We start from the raw sequence: 22,342 nt of genomic DNA, 5'->3' as shown, positions 1-22,342 counted from the left end.
ATAAGGAAGCCAGGTCTTATTTTCTCTCTTCTTCTAGCCTCTGGGAGTTGATACTATTTTGACTTTCTGGATATTTGTACAAGTGGAACCTAATCCTAGATCTGTAAAATCAGGGGAGAAAAAAAAGCTCTAAACTGTACAAATAGTCTCCCTGATAATCATTGACTAATGAATAGGTACATTTGGATGAGGACAGTAAAACTCTAGACTAATTAAAGGAAAGTATTGAATATCTGCAAAGTTGTGATTCCTATAACTATTGACATAATAAATGCAAAATGTCAGATATTAATTGTAATTTAATTAGTTATTGAATTTCTACTCTGCCCATTTCACCTGACTCACTCTGGGTGATTTATAATAAAAATGCAGAGTTAAGCCCTGGAAGAATAAGGAAACAGTTTGCATTGACAAGAATTTTTCATATATCTCATGTATAATAATTTTGCAGCTAGCTGCTTCAACTGAAGATCTTGCAAGGGTTTAAAATTTATCAACCTTGGTGATTTTTCCTTTTGAAGATTTTGAATCACTGCCGGGAAAGCTGAACTTGCTTGATTTGTTTGTTATTATCATTGCAACATAGAGTTCCCCAAATTCTCATGGTATCCTCTCTTAACTGCCAAGATCATATTCTTATTCAGATAATATTTCCTCATCAGTTCCCTAACAAAAAGCAAACCAACAAACAAAAATGAGGAAGAGATGGTAGTAGCTAGGAGAAAACTGCTGAGATAGTCAAACTGCTGAAGTGAGTTTGGTGGTTCAGACATTGCCTGAAGAGCTATGAAGAGCTGGCTGCTCCTGGTTGTTGTTTTTCTTCTCTGGCCAGGTTGCTCTTCACAAAATGGTAAGTTAAGAAGAGAAATCAAGGGTTACTAAGGGAAACAATTTCTGCTGTAATCATGAAAAGAGTTCCATTTTTCATTTATGGCTTTCTTGAAATTTGTAATACCAGATTTGTTAAGAATGTCATAGACTGATAATTACAATCCCCTTATCATATGCAAATTTTTTCAGCAACTGATTGGTGAATAGCAAAAATACTTTGCGTTGGTATTATAAATTCACACCTGTTTGGGGGGGACTTTGCTTCAGGTAATAAATAACTTGATACCACAATAACCAAGTGATTATCATGTCTAATAATGCTACTTTAAAACTGATGTAAAAGTTTACTCTTTGATTTCACTGAAGTATTTGTGTTTAACGGTTTATTTTACTTATAAACAAAAAAAGATCCCTAAAAGTTGAAATGAATAGGTGTAAAATGAAATATATTTATTGAATATATTTCCACATCATTTAACTACTCAGATGCTAATGTACTAAAATCAGAGATTACAGAAATAGAGGACTTTTCATAGCAATAAATCCTGCTGAAGTTTTGAGACTCAAGTTTTTTTTTCCTGTGCACATGTAGAATAACATGTTGACAGTAATGCAGTTATCTATACTTTCCCCCAAGTCCACAAGAGGGTGTTGACTAGAACAGATTCTTTTTCTCTGTATTTTCCTATAGATGAGGTTATTTTTATCATGCCCTTTATTAATGCTCTGGTCTACCACTACAGCACATAATATCTCCATAAGAGCATTGATTATGCAGGCGACATGGCTGCAGCTTCTGTACCATTTTATGCAAAGGAAATGAGTCTTTATAAGTCAGTAGTTTAAAATGTTAGAGATGAATTACATCAAGATAAAAATAAAATCAATTAGTAACTATCTAAATTCATGGTAAGAATATCCTTTAGGAGAAGACAAAGAAGATAATATTCACTTTATAAGACCAGTAGCTATGACTGCATTTGCTTATATTCATACTAATCAAAATTTTAAGCCAATCATTTATTTATCATTGTTTTGGATGGTTGCCAGTGAGTTGTTAGTGCTGAGCTTTCTTGTTTATTCTTTTTAATCAATTGGTTAATAAACTAAATAGCTCCCCACCCCCAGCATTGTTCAAGTTAGACATCAGAAAGGGAAGGTTACATATTACATGTAGCCCTTGAGTTATGACCCACAAGAGTTCCTGTAACTCTTCACCTGTAGGTGAGTTATAACTTGTTATAGTCATAAAGCAGATCAGTTACGTGACTGACCAGATTTTTATAACCATTTTTGTTGTGGACATAAATGAATTACCATGGTTGTTAAGCAAATCCACAGTTGTTAAGTGATCCAATGGTTTACTATTGATGCAGTTTTGCTGGTAACTGGAAGTAAAGGCTGGTTTTTGGCAAAATTGTTAGAAAACAAGGTTGTGTAACCAGGGATGCTGTAAATGCAGCCCAAAATGAACTCATGTGACCATGGTGAAGGATGGCTGTTGAAACTTCAAATCTGGATCAAAAGCACCTCCCCAGGTAAGTTCCTGGGAACTTCAAACAATCATTAAATCTAGGACTACCTCTACCTTAATCCTACTAATGAGGATTAAGTGCCCAGCAGGTATTAGTTTCCAATTACGACAAAAGTGGGAAATAATTATCTAACTTGGTTTAGAACAGGAAGTTTGTTATCTTGCAGTTCATGAGAAGTTCATGAGAGTTAACAGGAAAAGTGAAAAGTCTAAGCAAGTAAGATAATTTTATGTAAATATAATTTCAGTATGTGAAGAACCAGATGACATTGATTTTGGGGAAATTGTAACCACTGAGAAAGCCAAGTATCTGGAAAATGACCGAGTGCAATACAGGTGCTACCCTGGCTATGTCTTGGAAGGACCTGAATGGATTCAGTGTAAGGGACAACAATGGACACCTCATCCACCAAAATGCTTGGGTAAGCCATTATACTTTCTTTGACTAGTGTAAATCTGGAAGAAAATTTAGAATTGCTCCAACAGGATAAGAATTGCAGCTGCCAAATTCTTTGAGAATAAGCTTGAATTTGGATCCATGTTTTCCTCTACACCACAGGTGTCAAACTCGATCGCGTCACGTGATGTGTATCATGACTTATCATGATGTTTTTTGCCTTTGTGGAGCTGGGGTGGGTGTGGCCTGCATGTGATGCATCCGGCCCCCAGGCCACCAGTTTGACATCCCTGCTCTACACTGAAGCCACAGACTGTCCTGGTGTCAGATTCTTTTATTTAAAATCTAGAAATATTAAACTGATCTACATTATTGAATGAACAGGCAAATCAGTGAATAAATTTAAAGATGGTCAATTGGAAGCTTATATTCATTATGTGGAATCTACCTTATTTTCTTTCTTTTTTTTTTAGCACCATGCATAATCACAAGACAACAGCTAGCAACAAAAAACTTGTTTGTGTTTGGAGGCCAAAGAAAAACTTGGATTATTCAAAATAATCATAGTGTGCAATTTCAGTGCAATGAAAGACATGTGCTTGTGGTTCCATCAGTCAGAAAGTGTGTTGACGGTTACATGGATTTGCCATTATGTCTCTCTGGTAAGCATGCTGTCAGTATGATGGATTCCTCTGGGATTGTAACTAATTAAAATAATTAATATATCATAATGAATATGAACATTTGCTTCTAAATTTCCATTCTTTTAAGAGTAATTTACTGGCCACTGAAATCACTCATATTTGCCTTAGAGTTTTAGTAGTGGTAACTGAAATATTAAAAAAAAATCCTAAAGCAAATTGGAGAAGGATGTTCTGACATTTCTCCAAATATTAATTTTGACCTTAAACTCAATCCAAAATCTAAGAAGTTTTCTTTCTATGTGGCTAAAGATACATATAAATATTGGTAGCATGAGTGATGTGGTCTTCTAGCAGTGAAGATGCTTGCCTTCCACTTGGAAGGTTGAGAGTCAATCCTTGGTAGCAGCATATGTTTCTCTCCTAGGATGCAAAGTGAAAACATCTGCTGTGAACTCCATGTGGCATCAGGAAGGGAATCCGGTCAGTAAATGCTCAGCTCCCTTCAGTCACCCAGTGTCTAACCCAAATTAAGAGATTACAGAATTGTAAAAAGGGAGGTTTTTTTAAAAAAAAATAAATATTGGTAGCATAGGAATTTGTTTCAAAAAATGTAAAGGTTTTTTAAAAACATGTTGATATCATATCATTAAGAGAGAACCATATTTTGCATGATGAAAAATCTCTTTTGTTTGAAATAGGTTGGATGACATTATCATATAGTCATGGTAATATTAAGGTACCTGAGAATATGACTGTATTTAATAATTCTGCAAGTATTGGTTCCAGACTATTTGGGTCATGAAGGACATCTTTGCTTGAAGATATTTAATTTTCTGATTCTTATAATAATTTTGTAGCCCACAAAAAAAAATAGTCCAGAAGAATTTTCAGAACTATCACTGTTTCTTGATCACTTAATTGTTGGTGGAACCCTAAATCTTTTTGTGAATTTTCAGTTCAGTTTCAGATTTATTTCAGTTCCATTCAGTTAAGATAGAAATATTTCAAAACAACACCATATATTAATAGTCAAAATCAGAAAGTGATGCAATCTTTCGTAATCATAAATTAAGAGTGAATTTTGTAAATTTTGTAAATACTTACTGCAAAGGATCACATCTTTTTCTGTTTCTTTCTACACTTTTGTTTTCCTTCCTTCCTTCCTTCCTTCCTTCCTTCCTTCCTTCCTTCCTTCCTTCCTTCCTTCCTTCCTTTGTTTTGTAAAATTTTAATTAAAAATTATAGAAAGAGAAAATGATATACACACAGTATCATTTAACTTGGAGGACATTTAATGTTTACATCAACCTATAAATAGAGAGTATACTTTGCTATGCTCAGAACATGTGTTAGATTGGACTAGACAATCCTACTTCAAACATTCAAATCCTACTTTAAATGTGCTCAGTTATAAATGGCAGGTGGTATTTTAATATTTTTGACATAATATGATTATTTTTATGATATTATTGAAGAACAAACATAAGGATTTTTGAAGTTAATAACAATTGTGCCAATTGATGGGTTGTATGACATGCATATAAAGTTTGTATACATAGATATGTTATTACCTATGATTCTGTGAAAATGAAAAAAATACAGAGCTTAAATGAAAACACTTAGATGATAAATTTGGTTAAAAATATTTACTGACGTTCAAGGAATCTCACAGAAGAAATATATAATGTCTTTATGTGGGTTGAGTCAGAGATGGGTGATTTGAAATACTTACATATGATGGCCTCAGAATCATGGATCCTGAATATATTAAGTTATTTTTTCTGATGAAATAAGCAATAACACAACCTTGATATTACTAGGCATTTATTTTATCATCTATCTATGTGTAATTATTAATTTAACTGAATATCAACTTCTGAGATCTTTATTAGAAAATAATTATCTGTCAACCTTGCAAAGTAGACTAGATAGGATGCACAGACAGATGAGCTAATTTTACTTTTCTATAAGATTATGTTAGTATATTCTTGCAATCCTAAAGTAAATTTTCCTCCCCACTGACCCCTCAGTCCCCTTTACAGCTCATGAAACTGGGAGTATCTTTTCTGAACCACTTGCAGAAATGTGAACCACATTTCTGCAATGGGCTGTATACATTTTATACTTTGATAATAAAGGTTTTTTTAATTATTATTATTATTATTATTATTATTATTATTATTATTATTATTATTATTATTATTATTATTATTATTATTATTATTATTATTATTATTATTATTATTATCTGACCATTCCCTTGGCTGCATCTCCTCTCACTTTTTTCCAAGGTCATTCCCACATGCCATTACTTCATGTATTTCTGTTAAGATGTTGACAGTTACTTGGGTCAACCCAGAGCAAAGATGATTTCAGCATATAGCAAAAAATAAAGGGAGTTGTGAGCAAGTAGGTGTATTTGAGTTCTGTTGAGATGTAGATTGTATTTTGATGATGAGTCTCACTTATTTATGGAGGAATTCTACTTTAAAAATAGGTGATATCTAGTGCTTTCGGAAAAGATGAGCATAATCTGTAATAGTTACTTTAAATCAATTTCTTTGAAATTATTATTTTAAGGGATGTTTTAAGGAATGTCAGCAATTCAGCTAGACATTCCTGGCCTAAATATAAGTGTCAATGTAATCAATTTAATCATATTTTTATTTCAATCAACTTGAGTTTGAAATTGTATCTGAAATTTTAAAATATCTTTGAGGTTGAAATTGTTGTGAAGTATGACTTATGGAATGAAGAGTTGGAATAAATAAAAAAAATGAAACATCAGTTTATGTAAAACTTGAAAACATGTTAAGATTATCCCTTGGACTTGAGGTTGAAATGACCTTATGAAGAGATTTGATTCTAAATGTATTAGAACTCTTCAAAGACTACATCAGAAAGATTAAGCATACATGGGACTTCTTGTGAAGATGGCCAACTGAAGGCAAGTTCAGGGAGGGCTCTCTGGGGTTCCCTGAAGGGTTTTTTTCTGGGCTGTCACCTTTTTCATCTTACTAGCAGAAGGAATGGGCATTCTTCTGGTTGATATGACTCTCCTGGGTTAGGGAGATTCCTAGAATCACTCCACAAGATCTTCCATCCTCCATTCAGACTTCAAAACACATTAAGTGTATCCTTTGGACTTGAAGTTGAAATGAATTTATGTAGAGATTTGATTCTGAATTCATTGGAACTCCTCAACAACTAAATCAGAAACATTCAGAACTGAGTCATATTAATTTTGGCTTCTTTTTAGAAGAATATTGTAACAAATAGAAATATGGGTAAATGTTTTCATGTTAAAGTTGTAAATGGTATTTTGAATTATATTCTAAAATCAAGAAATCTAACCATTTTTCTGGAACTGCAAGGTTATATCATACATGTGGAATAGCCAAGAGAATTTGGAAAACTACTACTATTTAAATATCAAAGATTGAATTCAAGAAATATATAATTATCAATTTTGGAAAAAGGCTATTTTTTTCTGCTAAGAAAATAAATGATGCTGTATAATTTTTGTCATAGATAAAAAGAGCAGTTTATGTTTTTGTGTAATTTGCACACTTATATAACTTGCAATATATTTAGCTGGTATAATTTTTGTCATGGATAAAAAGAGCAGTTTATGTTTATGTGTAATTTGCACACTTATATAACTTGCAATATATTTAGCTGGTGTAATTTTTGTCATAGATAAAAAGAGCAGTTTATGATTATGTATAATTTGCACACTTATATAACTTGCAATATATTTAGCTGGTTTATATCAGTTTAATGTGTTAATTCTAAGTGGGGGCATTGTTAATTTGATTATTCTTTCTGCTTTTGTAGCTGCTTTTGCATTATACTTAACAACTACTTAGATTATCTGTTCAATACATATATATTGCTGTTTTTTCTGTGTATATTTTAAAAATACTATAAACACATACAACTTGGATGGATGCTCATTAAAACAGATTTATTGGTGTCTATTTAATTGGTCAGGAAATACTGATGGGCAATCACAAAGCTTTAGTTTGGAGTATGGCCAAAGTTTTTTCATGCTTTCATATTTCATAGAAAGAGGGGGAAACTGCAGTGGTCCACCAAGGATTGAGAATGGAGACATTACTACTTTATCTGAGAAGCGGTACAGATCTGGCTCTTCAGTAGAATTCAAATGCCAAAAGTATTATGCCATGGAAGGCCAGAAAAGATCTTTCTGTGACAATGGGACCTGGACAAAAGTGCCCATTTGCCTCGGTAAGCAGAAAAGAAAGTCTTCACCTAATTTTGATGAGCATTTCTAATCTTTAGGATCCATTCACTGCTTTCTTTTTCTCTTGCATAAAGATGATTTATATATTTCAGTTCTATATCTGAGATGAACTGGCTAGTAGGTGAAAGCTAAATTCTATTATTAGACCTTTGCAACAAGATTCGGATTTGCATTTGGATCCTTCTCTAACAGATTTATTTTCTTTTTCATCTGAGATCCCTGTATGATTCCCACGGCTGAACTGGAAAGGCAGAAGATAGAAGTTAAAGATGGAATGGACGCCTCTGAAAATATATTTGTGCAACGTGGTCATTCTATAGAGTTGATCTGTAGAACAGGATATGTCCTTGCAGCAGATTCTTCCCAATCAGCTTCTATAATCCATTGTGATGGGACACCACCTGTAATTCCTAAATGCAAAGGTGACTCAAAGGATTTAATTTTACAAACCATGGCTAAGTTAGTACAAAAACAGCACACAGCATCCTTGAGAGTTTTTCCAAAACGATTGCTCATTCATCAATGCAGGATAATATATCTGCATGGCAACACCGTTTATATCATTGAATGGTATAGTACAGCTCAGCTCCATAGCTGAGCTACTATATGTTTCTATTTTTAAAGAATTTATAAAAATCTAATTTAGTTACTGCTAGAGAATATTGCTTTACCTCTGATCTTTGGACTAGTAGATTAGTGGATGCCTAATGTGGTACATTTTGCAATTTTAGAAGTTTAATGTCTCCCAGAACCAGTAGTTTCACCATAGGCATCAGAAGAACATAATGGAGATGTTTATTTATGCACATTTCTCTATAATGTTTTTCCTTGTGGATTCTAGGCAATTTACATATATAAAAATAAGAATCAAAGAATAAAAAAATGCACACTTATACACACATGTTCCTGTAACTCTTCACCTGTAGGTGAGGAGAGAGGCTACAACCCTCATCTTAGGGCAGCTGATCCCAGAGAAGGGGAGCTGCAAGAAGAAAACTTGATATCATCCCCTGACCAAACTGATAGTTGGGGACCCTTAGTGAATGTTGTCTTGCCCTCCAAGGTGGACAAGCACTGATTATTTGGAAAATTCGATGTCATAGATAGCCTAATCTTGAACCATATCCAGCTTTAAAGGTAATGAGCAGCTCCTTGGATTGCATCCAGAGGAACACTGGTAGCCAGTGAAACTTCTACAGCAGTATTGTAATATTACAGAATTCAGATTACATCTGTGAACATGCAGTGTATTGAATTTTAGACCAGCTGATATTTCCAGGGTACCCCCAGGGCAATCCCAGGAAGAACAAATTGATTAATTACATGTCATGAAGTTGGTATCAACTCATCAATCACATAGATTTTTTTTCTCCAGGACTATCTACAGTCTTGTTCTTTAGATTTACCAACAATAGCAATAGTACTTAGACCTCTATACTGCTTCATAGTGCTTTACAGCAATGCATCCATCATCACTGTAATTGAGCCCATTTATAACAGGCAAGATGTGGAGCGCATAATTTACAATACTTCCAGGTGGCTGAAAATGCTATTGTGATCAATGGGAGTGAATAGCAAATATGACGGTATCAAATTGTAGCTTTATATTTCAATTTCAACACCAAAGTATAGGGGATGAATAATTATAGCAACTTGCTGAATTTATTATTAATCTTCAAAATAAATACAAGGGTAGTAAAAGTACTTTTAATCAAGATGGCTAATTTGACAGTATATTTTAGATACTAACGAGAAGTTTGAAATTACTTGGTGCCCATTAATAGGCATGATTACTGATTAAAATGGTCTCATGATGTTATATAGTATAATAATGGTATTGTTTTCTATGCTGTTAGAAAAAATTCCCATAATCCAATATAAGCATAGATTTTTCTTTTTTCTTTTTCAATATAACATATGATTTATTTTCTCTAGAAATTACATGCAACTCTCCAAGAATATTGAATGGTTCTTTTCGATCTCAAAGAACAATATATCACGATGGGGATCTAATTCGAATTCAGTGTGATAGTGGATTTACTCTTGAACCAGATAATGGGGAAAAAGTGGTTGAATGCACAAGAAATGGATGGTCACCTTCACCAAAATGTGTTGGTAATAGAACTTGCATGTATTACTATGATTATGGAAGGGCTGAACTATTTAACTCTGAAGAATTGTACTTTTAAACATTATTTTGTGTAATTTTTCCACTTATTTTTGCCTAAGGGACATATCTCACTCAGAACATTTTAGCAGATTTTGCACCTATCTAAAGTTCTTATTTAGTTGCAACAGGATACAGGGCAGACATGAAAGGAGGATGCACTATCAGACTAGAATGGACAAGATTGTAGAATCGCATTCCCACCAATTCACCTTGAAAAGATTCTAAATGCAAGTTGGATGGATGCAAGAAATGGGTTTCAATGAAGTGTGGAATATCAGCTTGTCAAGAGGAATAACCAAAGTTATAGGCAAATTCACAGATTCTCTTTCAGATCTTGTTACTTTGTGATCTTCTCCAATTCTTGTATTATCCCCTGATATTGCCATATCAATTATCCACACTTTCTTATCAACCACTATTATACCTGGTGTGTTATGAGCCAAGACTTATCAGTTTGTATTAGGAAATCCCAAAATATTTTAGCTTGCTCATTTTCAACAACTTCTATGTTCCCAATTTTTTTTTGTTACTGGAACTTGATAATTTTGACAGGTGTTCCAGTGCATCAATTTTGGTGACTGTGATATTTTGTTGTTTATAATCATTTTGTATGATTTCTTTCATGAGCTGAGTAAATAATCTACTGTTTCTTCCTTGTCTGCACAATCTGTACTTTGAATCATTTGACGATTGTTCAGTTCTGGCCTTGACAGGATTAATTTGAATAGCTTGGTCTTGAGCAGCCAAAATCAAGCTTTCAGTTTCTTTTTTTAAAACATTCCAGTTGTAGTCATTGCCAAGTTTTATCTTTATTCACTTTCCCCTCAAACCTTTGTAGAAATTGACAGTGTAGTGCTTTTCTTTTTTATTATGTTTTATTATATTTCAATATTCATTTTTTTTGTTTTCAGCATATTAATTTCCAATTTTTAACTTGCAGTAATGTTAGTTCTTGGCCATATTTTGTGTACAACTAATGTATGCCTTTACTGCTGTTTTAGATTTTTGGTAAATAGTACTAAATTATTTAAGTATAATAAATGTTTGGAGGGGTCAGTGAACAATCTAAACATCATGAAGACGTTGATGAACTGAAGAATTGGGGGCCCTAGCTTAGAGGAAAGATAGAAGGTATCAGCTTTCATTTCCCAGATGTCCTCTAGGTTTGATACACCCCAACCTTTTTCATTGAGGCAATTGCTTGATAGTTAGTGCAGGAATCATCAATCTAGAGAATGAAGTGAGAAGATCTACAGTAGATTCAAGATCTACAGTATGGGGATCTCTCCTCATTTTGCAGTACATTAGTTTCATAGGCAGTAACTTATTGACCATATATCTCTATTCATATTCCTCCATAGAAATTCAGTGTTCCCCTCCAGAAGTGAGGAAAGGCCGTATTGAACCTAGACGATCTCAATATATGTACAATGATGAAATTGAGATAATCTGTCATAGACGGATTTTCTTTACAGCAATTCAAAGAAAGTACATTTCTAAATGTACTGCTAATGGTTGGAGTCCCTCTCCTCTCTGTGAAGGTAAGCAGTGTTGTTGTTTTTTAAAAAAAAATTCTTTGTTTTTAGTTTCTTTCTAAAGCAGAAATTGCTTTATTGTTTATGAATGATATACTATGTTATGGTGGATGAGATGAGATGATAATGGAGGCAGGACACTAGTTTATTATAACTAGCTATAGTAATGATAACATTTCTACACTAAGGCCTCTCATAATTAGTGAATTCTTACTTGAGAGAGGACTTTTTTTTTTTACTCAGAAAGTCTTTCCTAGCAGAATGAATATTATCCTGTCTACTCCAATCTTTTTACACTGAAACAATTGCTTGATAGCTAATGTTGCAATCACCAATCTTCCAGATGATATTATTCTCTGATGTTCTCCCTATGTTCTGTCCTCACTACATTTTAGTGTAGCTCAACATGCAGTTAAAGTCTCCTGTCCTTCAATAATCCAGACCATAAACACAGAACTAGATACTTTATTAAAAAACAGCATGAGGTGAATGCTATACAAGGGATATAGATTTTGTCCTCAGAAGAACATGTGCTGCGGAGTAAGCTGGATTCTTCTAGATGCTTCTGTCACCTCAGAATGGTACAAAATGGAGTATGGCTTTTCAGGATGCACCTTTTTTCTAAAATGAGGGATGATGGATGCTCTATGTCTATGGGGTCAAACTTTTTACCAAACCAGTTTCTAAACAAGGAAAGATTTGTATTTGGCTATCAGAGGGAGCTCAATATACAGTATGTTAAAGAACAACAACAGCAATAAAAATATATAAACTATATACTGGAGGCAGACCTACGGAGAAAGTAAGAAAGATTGCCTTTACAGATGTATGCAAGAACTGTTGTCTAGGGGCTAAAACATTTTTAAGTTCAGAAAAGCAAGATAACATTTGGAAGGCTCTCAGAACTTTTCCTATTTACTGAATGAAGGAGGAGAAATATAGCACAATCATATGCGTAAGATATTATTATTATTATTATTATTATTATTATTATTATTATTATTATTATTATTATTATTATTATTATTATTATTATTATTATTATTATTATTATTATTATTATTATTATTATTATTATTATTATAACAAATTTCAGTGAAGATAGTCTTGAGCTTCCTTAGCCCACCCATCTTAAGAGCCATGGTGGCGTGGTGGTTAGAGTGCAGTATTGCAAGCTAATTCTGCTGATTGCCAATCAGCAGGCTAATTGCCAGCAGTTCGGCTGTTCTAATTTCACCAGCTCAAGGCTGACTCAGCCTTCCAGCCTTCTGAGGTTGGTAAAATAAGGATCCAGATTTTGGGGGGCAATATGACTTTATAAACCACTTAGAGAGGGCTGTAAAGCACTGTGAAGCAGCATGTAAGTATAAGTTCTATTGCTATTGCTATCTTGTGAAGTTGACAGAACTGAAACACAATAGACAGAGAAAGGTCCCACAGCTTGTGTTACTTGCAACTGAAAAAAAAAAGATCATAAAACAAAATAAATTTTAAATAAATTCCACTTCAAGGTTTATAGAATGAGGATCTCTCCTCATTTTGCAATGCATTAGTCTCATAGGCAGTGACTTATTGACCACGTTTCTCTATTCATATTCCTCTGTAGAAATTCGGTGTTCCCCTCCAGAAGTGAGGAATGGCTACATTCGACCTACACAATCTCAATACATGCACAACGATGAAATTGAGATAACCTGTTTTAGATGGCCTTTCTTTAAAGGAGACCGAAAAAGCCGTTCTAACTGTACTGCTAATGGTTGGGATCCCCCTCCTTCCTGTTAAGGTAAGCAGTGGTTTTTTTTTTCTTTTTTGTTTCAGTTTCCTTGTATTTAGTTTCTTACTAGAGCAGAAATTGCTTTATTGTTAATGAATGATAAATTTCTTTATTGACAAAGAATGATTGTTTATGAAATAATAATGGCGGCAGGAGACTAGTTTCTTATAACTAGCAGTAGAAATGATACATTTCTATAATTTTTCTTCTTAAAAATGTCCTAAAGCTTTTATAATAATCATAATATGATTCTACAAAAAGCAGAGAAATAATGTATTAAAAGCAAGTTCAATAGCAATAACCTTATTATTATGATGCTCCATGCTGTTATTAACCATAATCCATAAGCCACAACACAGGGAGTACCTCTCTGAATATTGTAGGGACCCGAGAAGATGATTTAATCAAGTGATTCTTTAAAGAAGCCACATCCTATCACAGTCAGAGAAGTGCTACAGTGCTACAAAAACGAGTTTACACCTTTTATTGCTTATTTTCTGAACTAAAAGCTTAATACTTAACACATTCACAGAGGGACACGTACTTGCCCAACTCAGGATCTGAACCTGACATACAGGCAGAAGCATACAGACGTGCTAGGGAAACAGTGGACTATCCTTGTACCATGCACACAGGCTGCATGGATTTGCCCAAAATCCTTCCTGTTTAGAATCTAGTGGTTGATCCTCCTGTGCCTTCATCAGCTATACAACTCTTGTCAGATATCAAGACAAGAGCACAGTGATTAGAATGCAGTATTGCAGGCTAACTCTACTCACTGCCAGGAGTTCAATTCTGATCGGCTCAAGTTGACTCAGCCTTCCATTCTTTTGAGGTCGGTAAAATGAAAACCCAGATTGTTGTGAGAAATATACTGACTCTGTAAACTGCTTAGGGAAAAAAGCACTAAAGCACTATGAAGCAATATATAAGCCTAAGTGCTATTGCTATAACTGAAATCTCTTATTCAACATGCAAAGTCTCAAAGCAGGTTAGTGGCAGAAATGTAACACTGAGAAAAATGTGGGAGAAGAGGGTAAGGTGACAGTGTCCAGAGGCCAAGAGGGTATGGCAGGCCACACAAGACTTGCACTTTTCCTTCTTAATTAGTAATTTTAAAGAAATCTTTCAGTCACCGTGCTCAAACAGGAAGTCTTTTCTAATAGCTATTGTAATCCTTTAAAACCAGAAATATGTTTGCTTTGTGTTCAGTTTATGCACTTGAGTTTGAATGTTCACAAAGGCTTCAGCTATTTGGGGAATAGAGATATGATAAGATTAGATCTCCTGCTTCATACAGATAATCTGCCACTTAGATTTTTTTTACCATAAGCTACAAGCCTTCTGAAAGCCCCATATGATGGAAAGAACAATGAACCAGTCTACCAGTGGTTTGAAAAGACTAGTAAACATCCATCCAAAAACAACCAATTGGACAAATCTCTGGAAGGAAGAAGGGGTGCTTCTTCCACACTGCTATAAAATATGTACACTTTCCCCTTCTTTCCCTGTTTTTCCCTCCCCCACCTTTTATTACCAGCATGTAAATGAAATATTCTGATTTTCAGGTATCTTACAGTTTTCATCATTGGCTTTCCTTATCCCACTTTGAATCAATGGTTATGCCCAAATTAGCTCAGTCTTTTTCAGATAAAATTGATATAAGATTACTTCATGGATATGACTCATAAAGGGAAGAAGATGACTTTTTTCTCAATCATCTTAACCCAAAAGGTCTCCTTCGGATAATGGAGAGGGAGAAAGATTGAATGAACTCACAAAGTTTTTTAAAAATATATTTTAAGGGTACCCATGGATTAAAAATGTGAAATATTTAACAGGGAAATTCTTAAGGATTCTGTGATTTAAATCAGTTTCTCTTCATTCAGAACAACAGAGGGGAAATGGCTATATCTGTGGTGGGTGGTATATTTAAAAACAATGAGGATTGGATCAGAGAGTTACAAACAACTGCCATAATTTCATATCTTCCTGAATCCTGGCAAAGTCCTCTCTTCTGGGGCTGAAGTGAGGAGAAACTCTAATGTATCCTCATATACTCACTGATTTCAATGGTCCCATTGCAACATGTTTGGTTTGAATCAGCCTAAATTTTTCATTTAAATTCTTGGGTTGGATCCAACAGTCCATTGCAATCAAAGAAATTCCATTTACTGATGATTCATTTAACCTATCCAATAGATTTCTGAGGGTCTGAGCAGAAGTAAATTTGGATTCAGCCCAGTTCCTTTATTCATCCTAAAGGTTATGCTTGAGGATCACTCTGCCTGCCAGAATTTAGATCCTAAAATATATTTAAAAAATCCTGATTAGTGTCAACATTCCTAAAATGTTTAAGGTTTTAATGTATTGTGGTTTTAGAGAGAAACAATAGAAGCAAGCAACTGCTTAGTGACAGAATGCTCTACAATCTGTTCTAGAATGAGTGTCCATTTGGCCATTAGATTTAACATACTGAGATAATCATATTTGATATTTCCTCCATATTGCCCATGTGTGGAATTAGTTTAATATTATAAAATTATCAAGTGTGCATTCTGTTCTAGATGAAGTGGTATAAGAAATAGGTCTTTAAAATATAACTTGCAAACCTACATTTTATTTTCTAGGTCTATGGAAATGAATGAGGCAACCCTTTTCAACCAGTATTTGGATGTCAATAATCATGGATCATTCTCTTTAATACCTGTACATGAAACTTGTGTTTGTTCTGGAAAATATATGTACTCTGCAGTTGTTCACAATGAATCTTGAAAATAAAAGCCTACTTTGAAAAAGCTAAATGATTATTATTATTATTATTATTGCTAAAATAATGCATTTTCCAGCAAATATATAATCATTCTAATTTAACATAATATACATTTTTCAAAATGTGCCTGAAATCAATAATGTACACCTTTATGTATAAACTTGTAACCAAAATATTTGATTAATGAGAATTAACAACCATCAATCCTTTTTAAAGCGGTTTGAGAACACTCAAAATGGTATTTTAGCATGAAGAAGTGTTGAGTTCATTAAATGAATAATAAACCCATCTGTAAAAATAATTTCCATTTTTTATTTTTTAAAGAGATATAAATTCTCACTGATATTAGCCAAGATGAATAGCCAAGATAAACCCTGATGGTGATTGAGTTCAATGCTTTCATCTTGGCTTATGCCTACAAAGCTCTTTCAGAAGAACAACACTTTTATTCATAATGAGCATTCACTGTCATTTACGATTATTTACATTTTTATTTATATATTGTTTAAACAGCCTTTTGCAATAGTTCTGGGAATAAATTTTGCAATGTTAAGCAAAGCTATGGTTCAAAGTCCTGTCCACACTAAATACTGGAAGTTATTCTTGCAAGACTGGACTATGACTTATTTCATCCATCCAGCAGTAAATTGTCCTGCTTTTTATTTTTCTAAACTTCTTATATTCAGGCATTATATTAAGAGTTCTGCCACAGACAAGAGAGAAAAACACACATCCTTCTATTTTCTCATCCTAAACTGTGATGAAGATATATTGTTGGCTACCCAGACCATTACAAGAAGGGATTGGTTTTCTTCTGGAAATTGTTAAAGGCCTTCCTTCTCATGATGCTTCTTCAGCTCTTTTATGTGATACACAAATGGACGATAACTGTGGTTCTGGGCAGATTCTTTGGGCATGAAAAATGTAAAGAGTAAGAAGTTCCCTGAAGAGAATTTGCAGTTGCTGATCATGAGCAAATATAGAAGGGTTTCTGCAAAGAGGGAAAGAATCTGTGATATCACATCATTATGCAGAGATTTATGCAAACAATTTCATCTATACAATATCCTCCTGACATATGTCACATAATTGTGATTTATGCCAGATGTCCCTTGGTATTACATTAGTCAATTTTGTGAGCTGATGATGTATTGATAGGGCTAGAGGAAAAGAAATGCAGAAAAATTCATGTTAAAGGTGATTCAAGCCCTGTAAAGTAAACTAGACTAAGAAATCAATGCCCTGTTGTTCAGTACTACATTTATTGTATCAATTACAGTCATAGAATTTTGCAAGTCTACATGTGCTCCCCTCTCCCTCCTTTTATCTTCATGTGAATTAGGAAGGGGCTTGTCTGAGACATTCCTTCAAATTACTTTTTGGGCCTGGTCTCAGGCTCCTCTGTTCTTACAGCTGCCTTTTTCTTGTCCCCCAAGGCCATTCCCTCTGTCCTCTACAGGTCCTGAGTGAGACAAACACTGTTCACACTAAAGACACAAGATGAGGAGTCTTTTTGATTCATTTGAAATTGTACAAGACAGATAGTACATATTGTTTTCTTCAGAGTAGGTAGGTGGAATTGGCAGCAAAGAATACTTTTCATACACATCTGTAAAAAAAGAAATTTTTGAATTTAAGAAAAATATATTATAAAATGGTGACACCATATTTTCTCTAAAAGACAAAAAAGGGAAAAGGGAAAATGATATATAAAATCACATTTTCCCTTATCAAAAGGAATTTTCCTGGTTGGTATAAGGATAAGGGTAGATCTTGTATCCTTTTGATAAGAAGATAATGTCTTATTTTTTCTGTTCTTCTAGTCCCTGGGAATTGATACTGTTTTGTCCTTCTGGATATTTATATAAGTGGAACCTAATTCTAGATCTGTAAAATCTGGGAAGAAAAAAAAAGCTCTAAATTGTGCAAACAGTCTCCCTGATATGATTGTCCATAGGTTAACTACATTTGACTGAAGACTGTAAAAATCTAGAGGAATTTAAGGAAAGTTTGGGGTATCTACAAACTTGTGGTTCTTATACCTGTTGACATATAAATGCAAAATAAATATGTCAGTTATCAAATGTAAGTTCATAATATATATATATATATATATAAGGAAAAAAGGAAAATAAAATACAAAATAACATTGTCCCTTGTAAAAGGGAATTTTCCTGTTTAGTGAGAGAACAAGGGTTGACCTTTGTTTTTTCCTCTGATAAGGAAGCAATATCTTATTTTCTTGGTTCTTCTAGCCCCTGGGAGTTTTGAACTTCTGGATATTTATATAAGTAGAACCTAATCTTAGATCTGCAGTATCTGTGGGAAAAAATAGGTACCAAAATGTAAAGTCTCCCTCATATGATTGGCTAATGGTTAACTATATTTGGCTGATTGTTTAAACTCCAGAGTCATTTAAGGTAAGTATTGGATAGCTGCAAACTTGTGGTTCCTGTAACTATTGACACAATGAATGCAAAATAGATACATCAGATATCAAATATAATTTAATTAGTTATCAAAGTTTTACACTGCCCATTTCATCTGAGTCACTCTGGGTAATTTACAATAAAAATACATTGTTAAGAGCTGGAAGAATGAGGAAACGGTTCACATAATAACTAGAGTTCAAGTGGTGATTTTTCTTTCTGAAAAACTGAACTATTGGTTGATTTGTTTGTTGTTATCATTGTAACACAAAGTTCCCAAGATTCTCATGGAGTCCTCTGTTATCTGTAAAGGTCATCTTCTTATTCCAGTAATATTTCTTCCTCCAAGGTTCCTTGACAAGCAAACAATATAAAATGAGGAAGGATGGTAGTAGCTGGAAGAAATCAGCTGCGAAAGCCAGACTGCTGAAGTGAGGTCTGGTGGTTCAGACATTGCCTGAACAGCTATGAAGAGCTGGCTGCTCCTGGTTGCTGCTTTCCTTATCTGTCCAGGCTGCTCTTCTCAAAATAGTAAGTTAAGAGGAAGAGAAATCAAGGGGTTACTAAAGGAAACAGTTTCTGTTGCGTTCATTCAAGGAACAGTTATTTTTAGTGAAAGAGTTCCATTTTTCATCTGTGGTTTTCTGGAAATTTGTAATGGCAGATACTTTAAGAATATCATAGACTTATAATTATAATTTCCCTCTCAAATACAAGATGTTTCAGCAACTGAACAGCAAGTATGGCGTTATTCACATTGTAGCTTTATTTTTACAACACTGCAGTGCACAGTAGATTTTCATAGTATATTTTAGATACCAGTAGTAAGTTTTAAATTAGTTAGTGCCCATCAGTGGCTGCCGATTAAAATTGTTTGATGATTATATATATATATATATATATTCAAAATAATAATGCTGTTGTTTTCTGTGCTAATAGAAAAGCAATGCCCAAAATCTGATACAAGTGTAAGCTTTTCTTTTTTTAGTAAAGATATTGTTTATTTTCTCTAGAAATTACATGCAGTTCTCCAAGAATATCAAATGGTTCTTTCCGACCTAAAAGAAGTATATACTATGATAGGGATCTAATCCAAATTCAGTGTAACAATGGATTTACCTTTGAACCAGATAATGGAGGACAGGTGGTTGAATGCACAAAAAAAGGATGGTCACCTCCACCAAAATGTGTCTGTAAGTAAAAGTTGCATACATTACTATGATTAGGGGCAATATATTTAACTCTTCACCAGAAATTCACATTATTTTTTATGAATCTCTCTCTCTCTCTCTCTCTCTCTCTCTCTCTCTCTCTCTCTCTCTCTCTCTCTCTCTCTCTCTCTCTCTCTCTCTCTCTCTCTCTCTCTCCCTCCCTCCCTCCCCTGAGGGACATACCTCAACAAGATCTTTTAGCAGATTTTGTACATATCTAAAGTTCTTATTTAGTTGCAACAGGATACAGGACAGACATGAAAGGAGGATGTTCTATCAGAACGCAATAAACAAGATTGTACAATTGCATTCCTACCCATTCACCTGGATAAGATTCTAATCATTTAGATTTGTTATATAGCATTTCTTTTTTTATTATTCTATTGATTACAGAAAATATTAATGAAAACATATTTGTGTTTTATAGTAGAAATGACTTGCCAGATAGATCATATTGAACATGGAACCATATTATCTGCAAAGTTTGTTTATAAGGAAGGTGAGAGAATATGGTTCTCCTGTAATGAAGGATACAGATACGTTGGCAGACCAGATGCCTTATGTACTAAGAATGGATGGAGTACAAAACCTCAGTGTACAAGTATGTATATGTTTCTAATGGTCATGGTTACTCTGAAATCTTATACACATTGGATGCATAGGATTGCAGCTCCAATCAATCAAAAACAAAATTCTGGTAATTTAGGAATTGAGTCTTTGTGGGTTGATATTGGGTTTCATTTTCACCAGAGATACTTACATATAACATGGATAACAAGTCTTAGAAAAGTCATATGTCTTTTCTTTAACACGCAAAATAATCTGTTTCAATTTTCTTCTGAATCTATGGGCTATTTATATGAATACTGATTGCCTAAAGTAACTATAATTAGTTTTAAAGGAATAGTATAAAAAGAGCCACTAATTCTATAATTTCAATATTATAGCCATCCATGATAAACAAAAAATCAGGCTCCATAGTTTCTTGGAACTTGTGGAACTAAAACAGCATACTTTATTAACTTTTAATTTTAATTGATCAGACTTAAAATGTCCAATGTCTTTCTTCAGAACAGGTCATTATTGTTCTTAAGATCATTTGGGGCAAACATTTATTAAGTTGTGTCTAACTCAAAGTTTAGAAAAAAGCATTTGTTTCCTTTAGGGACAATCTGGGTGATAGTCCCACAAGAAGCAACACAAGCTATTTTTGGAAGCATGCATTAGAGGCAGAATTGAGCCACAGAAGATCAGTTGGCCACAGGCTAGAGTTCAGCAGAAATTCTATTTCAGATGATGTTTTTACATATAGCTTCAGATTGTCCATGTGAAGAAGGTGGGATAGCCTGACAGATGTTTTTGATGTTTTATAGGTATGCCTTGATTTGTTTAGTATTGTTGAAAGAAAAATTGGTGCAATGAGAAACAGTAGTGATGATAGTGAAGCTCCTTCAAAGCTCCCCCCAGAAATTGCCTTTCTTTCCTTACCTGACTCCCAGCCCTGTGCCATTTCTCCTTCACGATCTGCCATCACATGCAAGGAAACAAAGGAAGATTATGGGGGGGGGGGCGATGGTCAATCAATCAATTCCAACTTCGTGATCTTTCACAAGAAGTTGGAATTGATTGATTGAGCTTTTTTTCCCCAAAAAAAGTTCCTTTGTTTCCTTGCACGCGGCAGCGGATCGCGAAGGAGAAATGGCATGGGGCTGGGAGTCAGGTAAAGAAAGAAAAGCAATTTCTGGGGGGAGTGAGGATTTCTTTCCTTACCTGCCTCACTTGTTCCAAGGCCACTTTCCACTCAGATGCATTGCTCTTGCCAATGGCTCGACTGCCAACTTCAGCACCCTGCCTCCCTGACCTCTGGTGTTCCACCTGCTGCTTTGGTGGCTCTGTAGGCAGAGCTGTGAAGTTCTCTTCTCTGTCAGAGAAGAGAACTTTGCAGCTCTGCCTACAAAGCCACCAAAGCTGTAGCTGAATGGGCAGGTGAGGGGGTAACCTGCCCCACTTGTTCCATGGCCACTTTCAGCTGAGCCGCATTGCAGCAGCATTGGGTGCAATACGCGAGGCGGCAAAAAGCCACATCGTGCCAAAACCAGCCGTTTGCTGCCTCCTGCCCAATGCTGCTGCCATGAGGCCTCGGAACAAACTGGGCAGTGGTAAGAAACTGGTATACCGGTTCCTTACCTCTGCACAGCTTGTTCCGCAGCCTCATGGCAGTGGCACTGGGTGCGATGCGCAAGGCGGCAAATGGTCATGGCCGGTGGCAAACAGCCACGTCGTGCCAAAACCGAGGGGCAGGCTGTGGCTGCTGATGGACACAGTTGGCCCCCATGCGCTCACTGTGTGCAGGGGCCTATGGTGTCAGGCAGCAGCCACCCCAGCCCCTGCCTCGCCTTGCCTTGCCCTGCGGCAATGGCACCCCTGCCCTGCCCCCTGCCTCGCCTCACCCCACAGGATAAGCCTCCTGCCCACCATGCCCACCATCCCACCCACCAGAGCCCCCCTGGATCTCTCCCAACCCTGCCTGGCCCCCACAGGTGTCCCTCCCCTCGAGCAACATCGAGATGGCCATGCCATGGCGTTGGATTGATACTTTTCAGCAAGAAGTGAAAGTGATTTCCGGTTTGAAATTTTTCTTACTTTGAATCTGCGTATTACTTGTTTTTACTGAACTGCTTAACCTTATTGCTAATATGGTTCTGAGAAAAATCCTGCCTCTAACTTTGAGACCGTTTACATCCCTGATGGCTCAGACATCTCAACTAACTTCTGAA

General features: G+C 35.0%; 2 protein-coding genes across 2 annotated transcripts in view; both read left to right on the top strand.

The window, feature by feature from the left end:
- Positions 1-731: 731 nt before the first annotated feature.
- LOC107292523 (complement factor H) lies at positions 732-15,943 on the top strand. The gene is made up of 9 exons (XM_015821621.1): positions 732-850; positions 2,614-2,787; positions 3,236-3,424; positions 7,475-7,657; positions 7,889-8,095; positions 9,609-9,788; positions 11,205-11,384; positions 12,985-13,161; positions 15,783-15,943. Exons 1-8 carry the CDS (start codon positions 787-789, stop codon positions 13,158-13,160), a joined length of 1,353 nt encoding a protein of 450 aa, XP_015677107.1. The 5' UTR covers positions 732-786; the 3' UTR covers position 13,161; positions 15,783-15,943.
- The window catches only part of LOC107292519 (complement factor H-like), a 10,500-nt gene continuing 2,282 nt past the window's right edge, over positions 14,125-22,342 (top strand). Inside the window, exons 1-3 of the mRNA XM_015821616.1 lie at positions 14,125-14,143; positions 19,368-19,547; positions 19,993-20,166. Coding sequence (XP_015677102.1) covers positions 14,125-14,143; positions 19,368-19,547; positions 19,993-20,166 — 373 coding nt within the window. The remainder of the gene's footprint in view (positions 14,144-19,367; positions 19,548-19,992; positions 20,167-22,342) is intronic.

Source organism: Protobothrops mucrosquamatus, unplaced genomic scaffold (genome assembly GCF_001527695.2).
Source record: "Protobothrops mucrosquamatus isolate PMUCROS unplaced genomic scaffold, P.Mucros_1.0 scaffold1365, whole genome shotgun sequence".
NCBI lineage: Eukaryota > Metazoa > Chordata > Lepidosauria > Squamata > Viperidae > Protobothrops > Protobothrops mucrosquamatus.
This window is presented reverse-complemented; position numbering and strand designations above follow the sequence as displayed.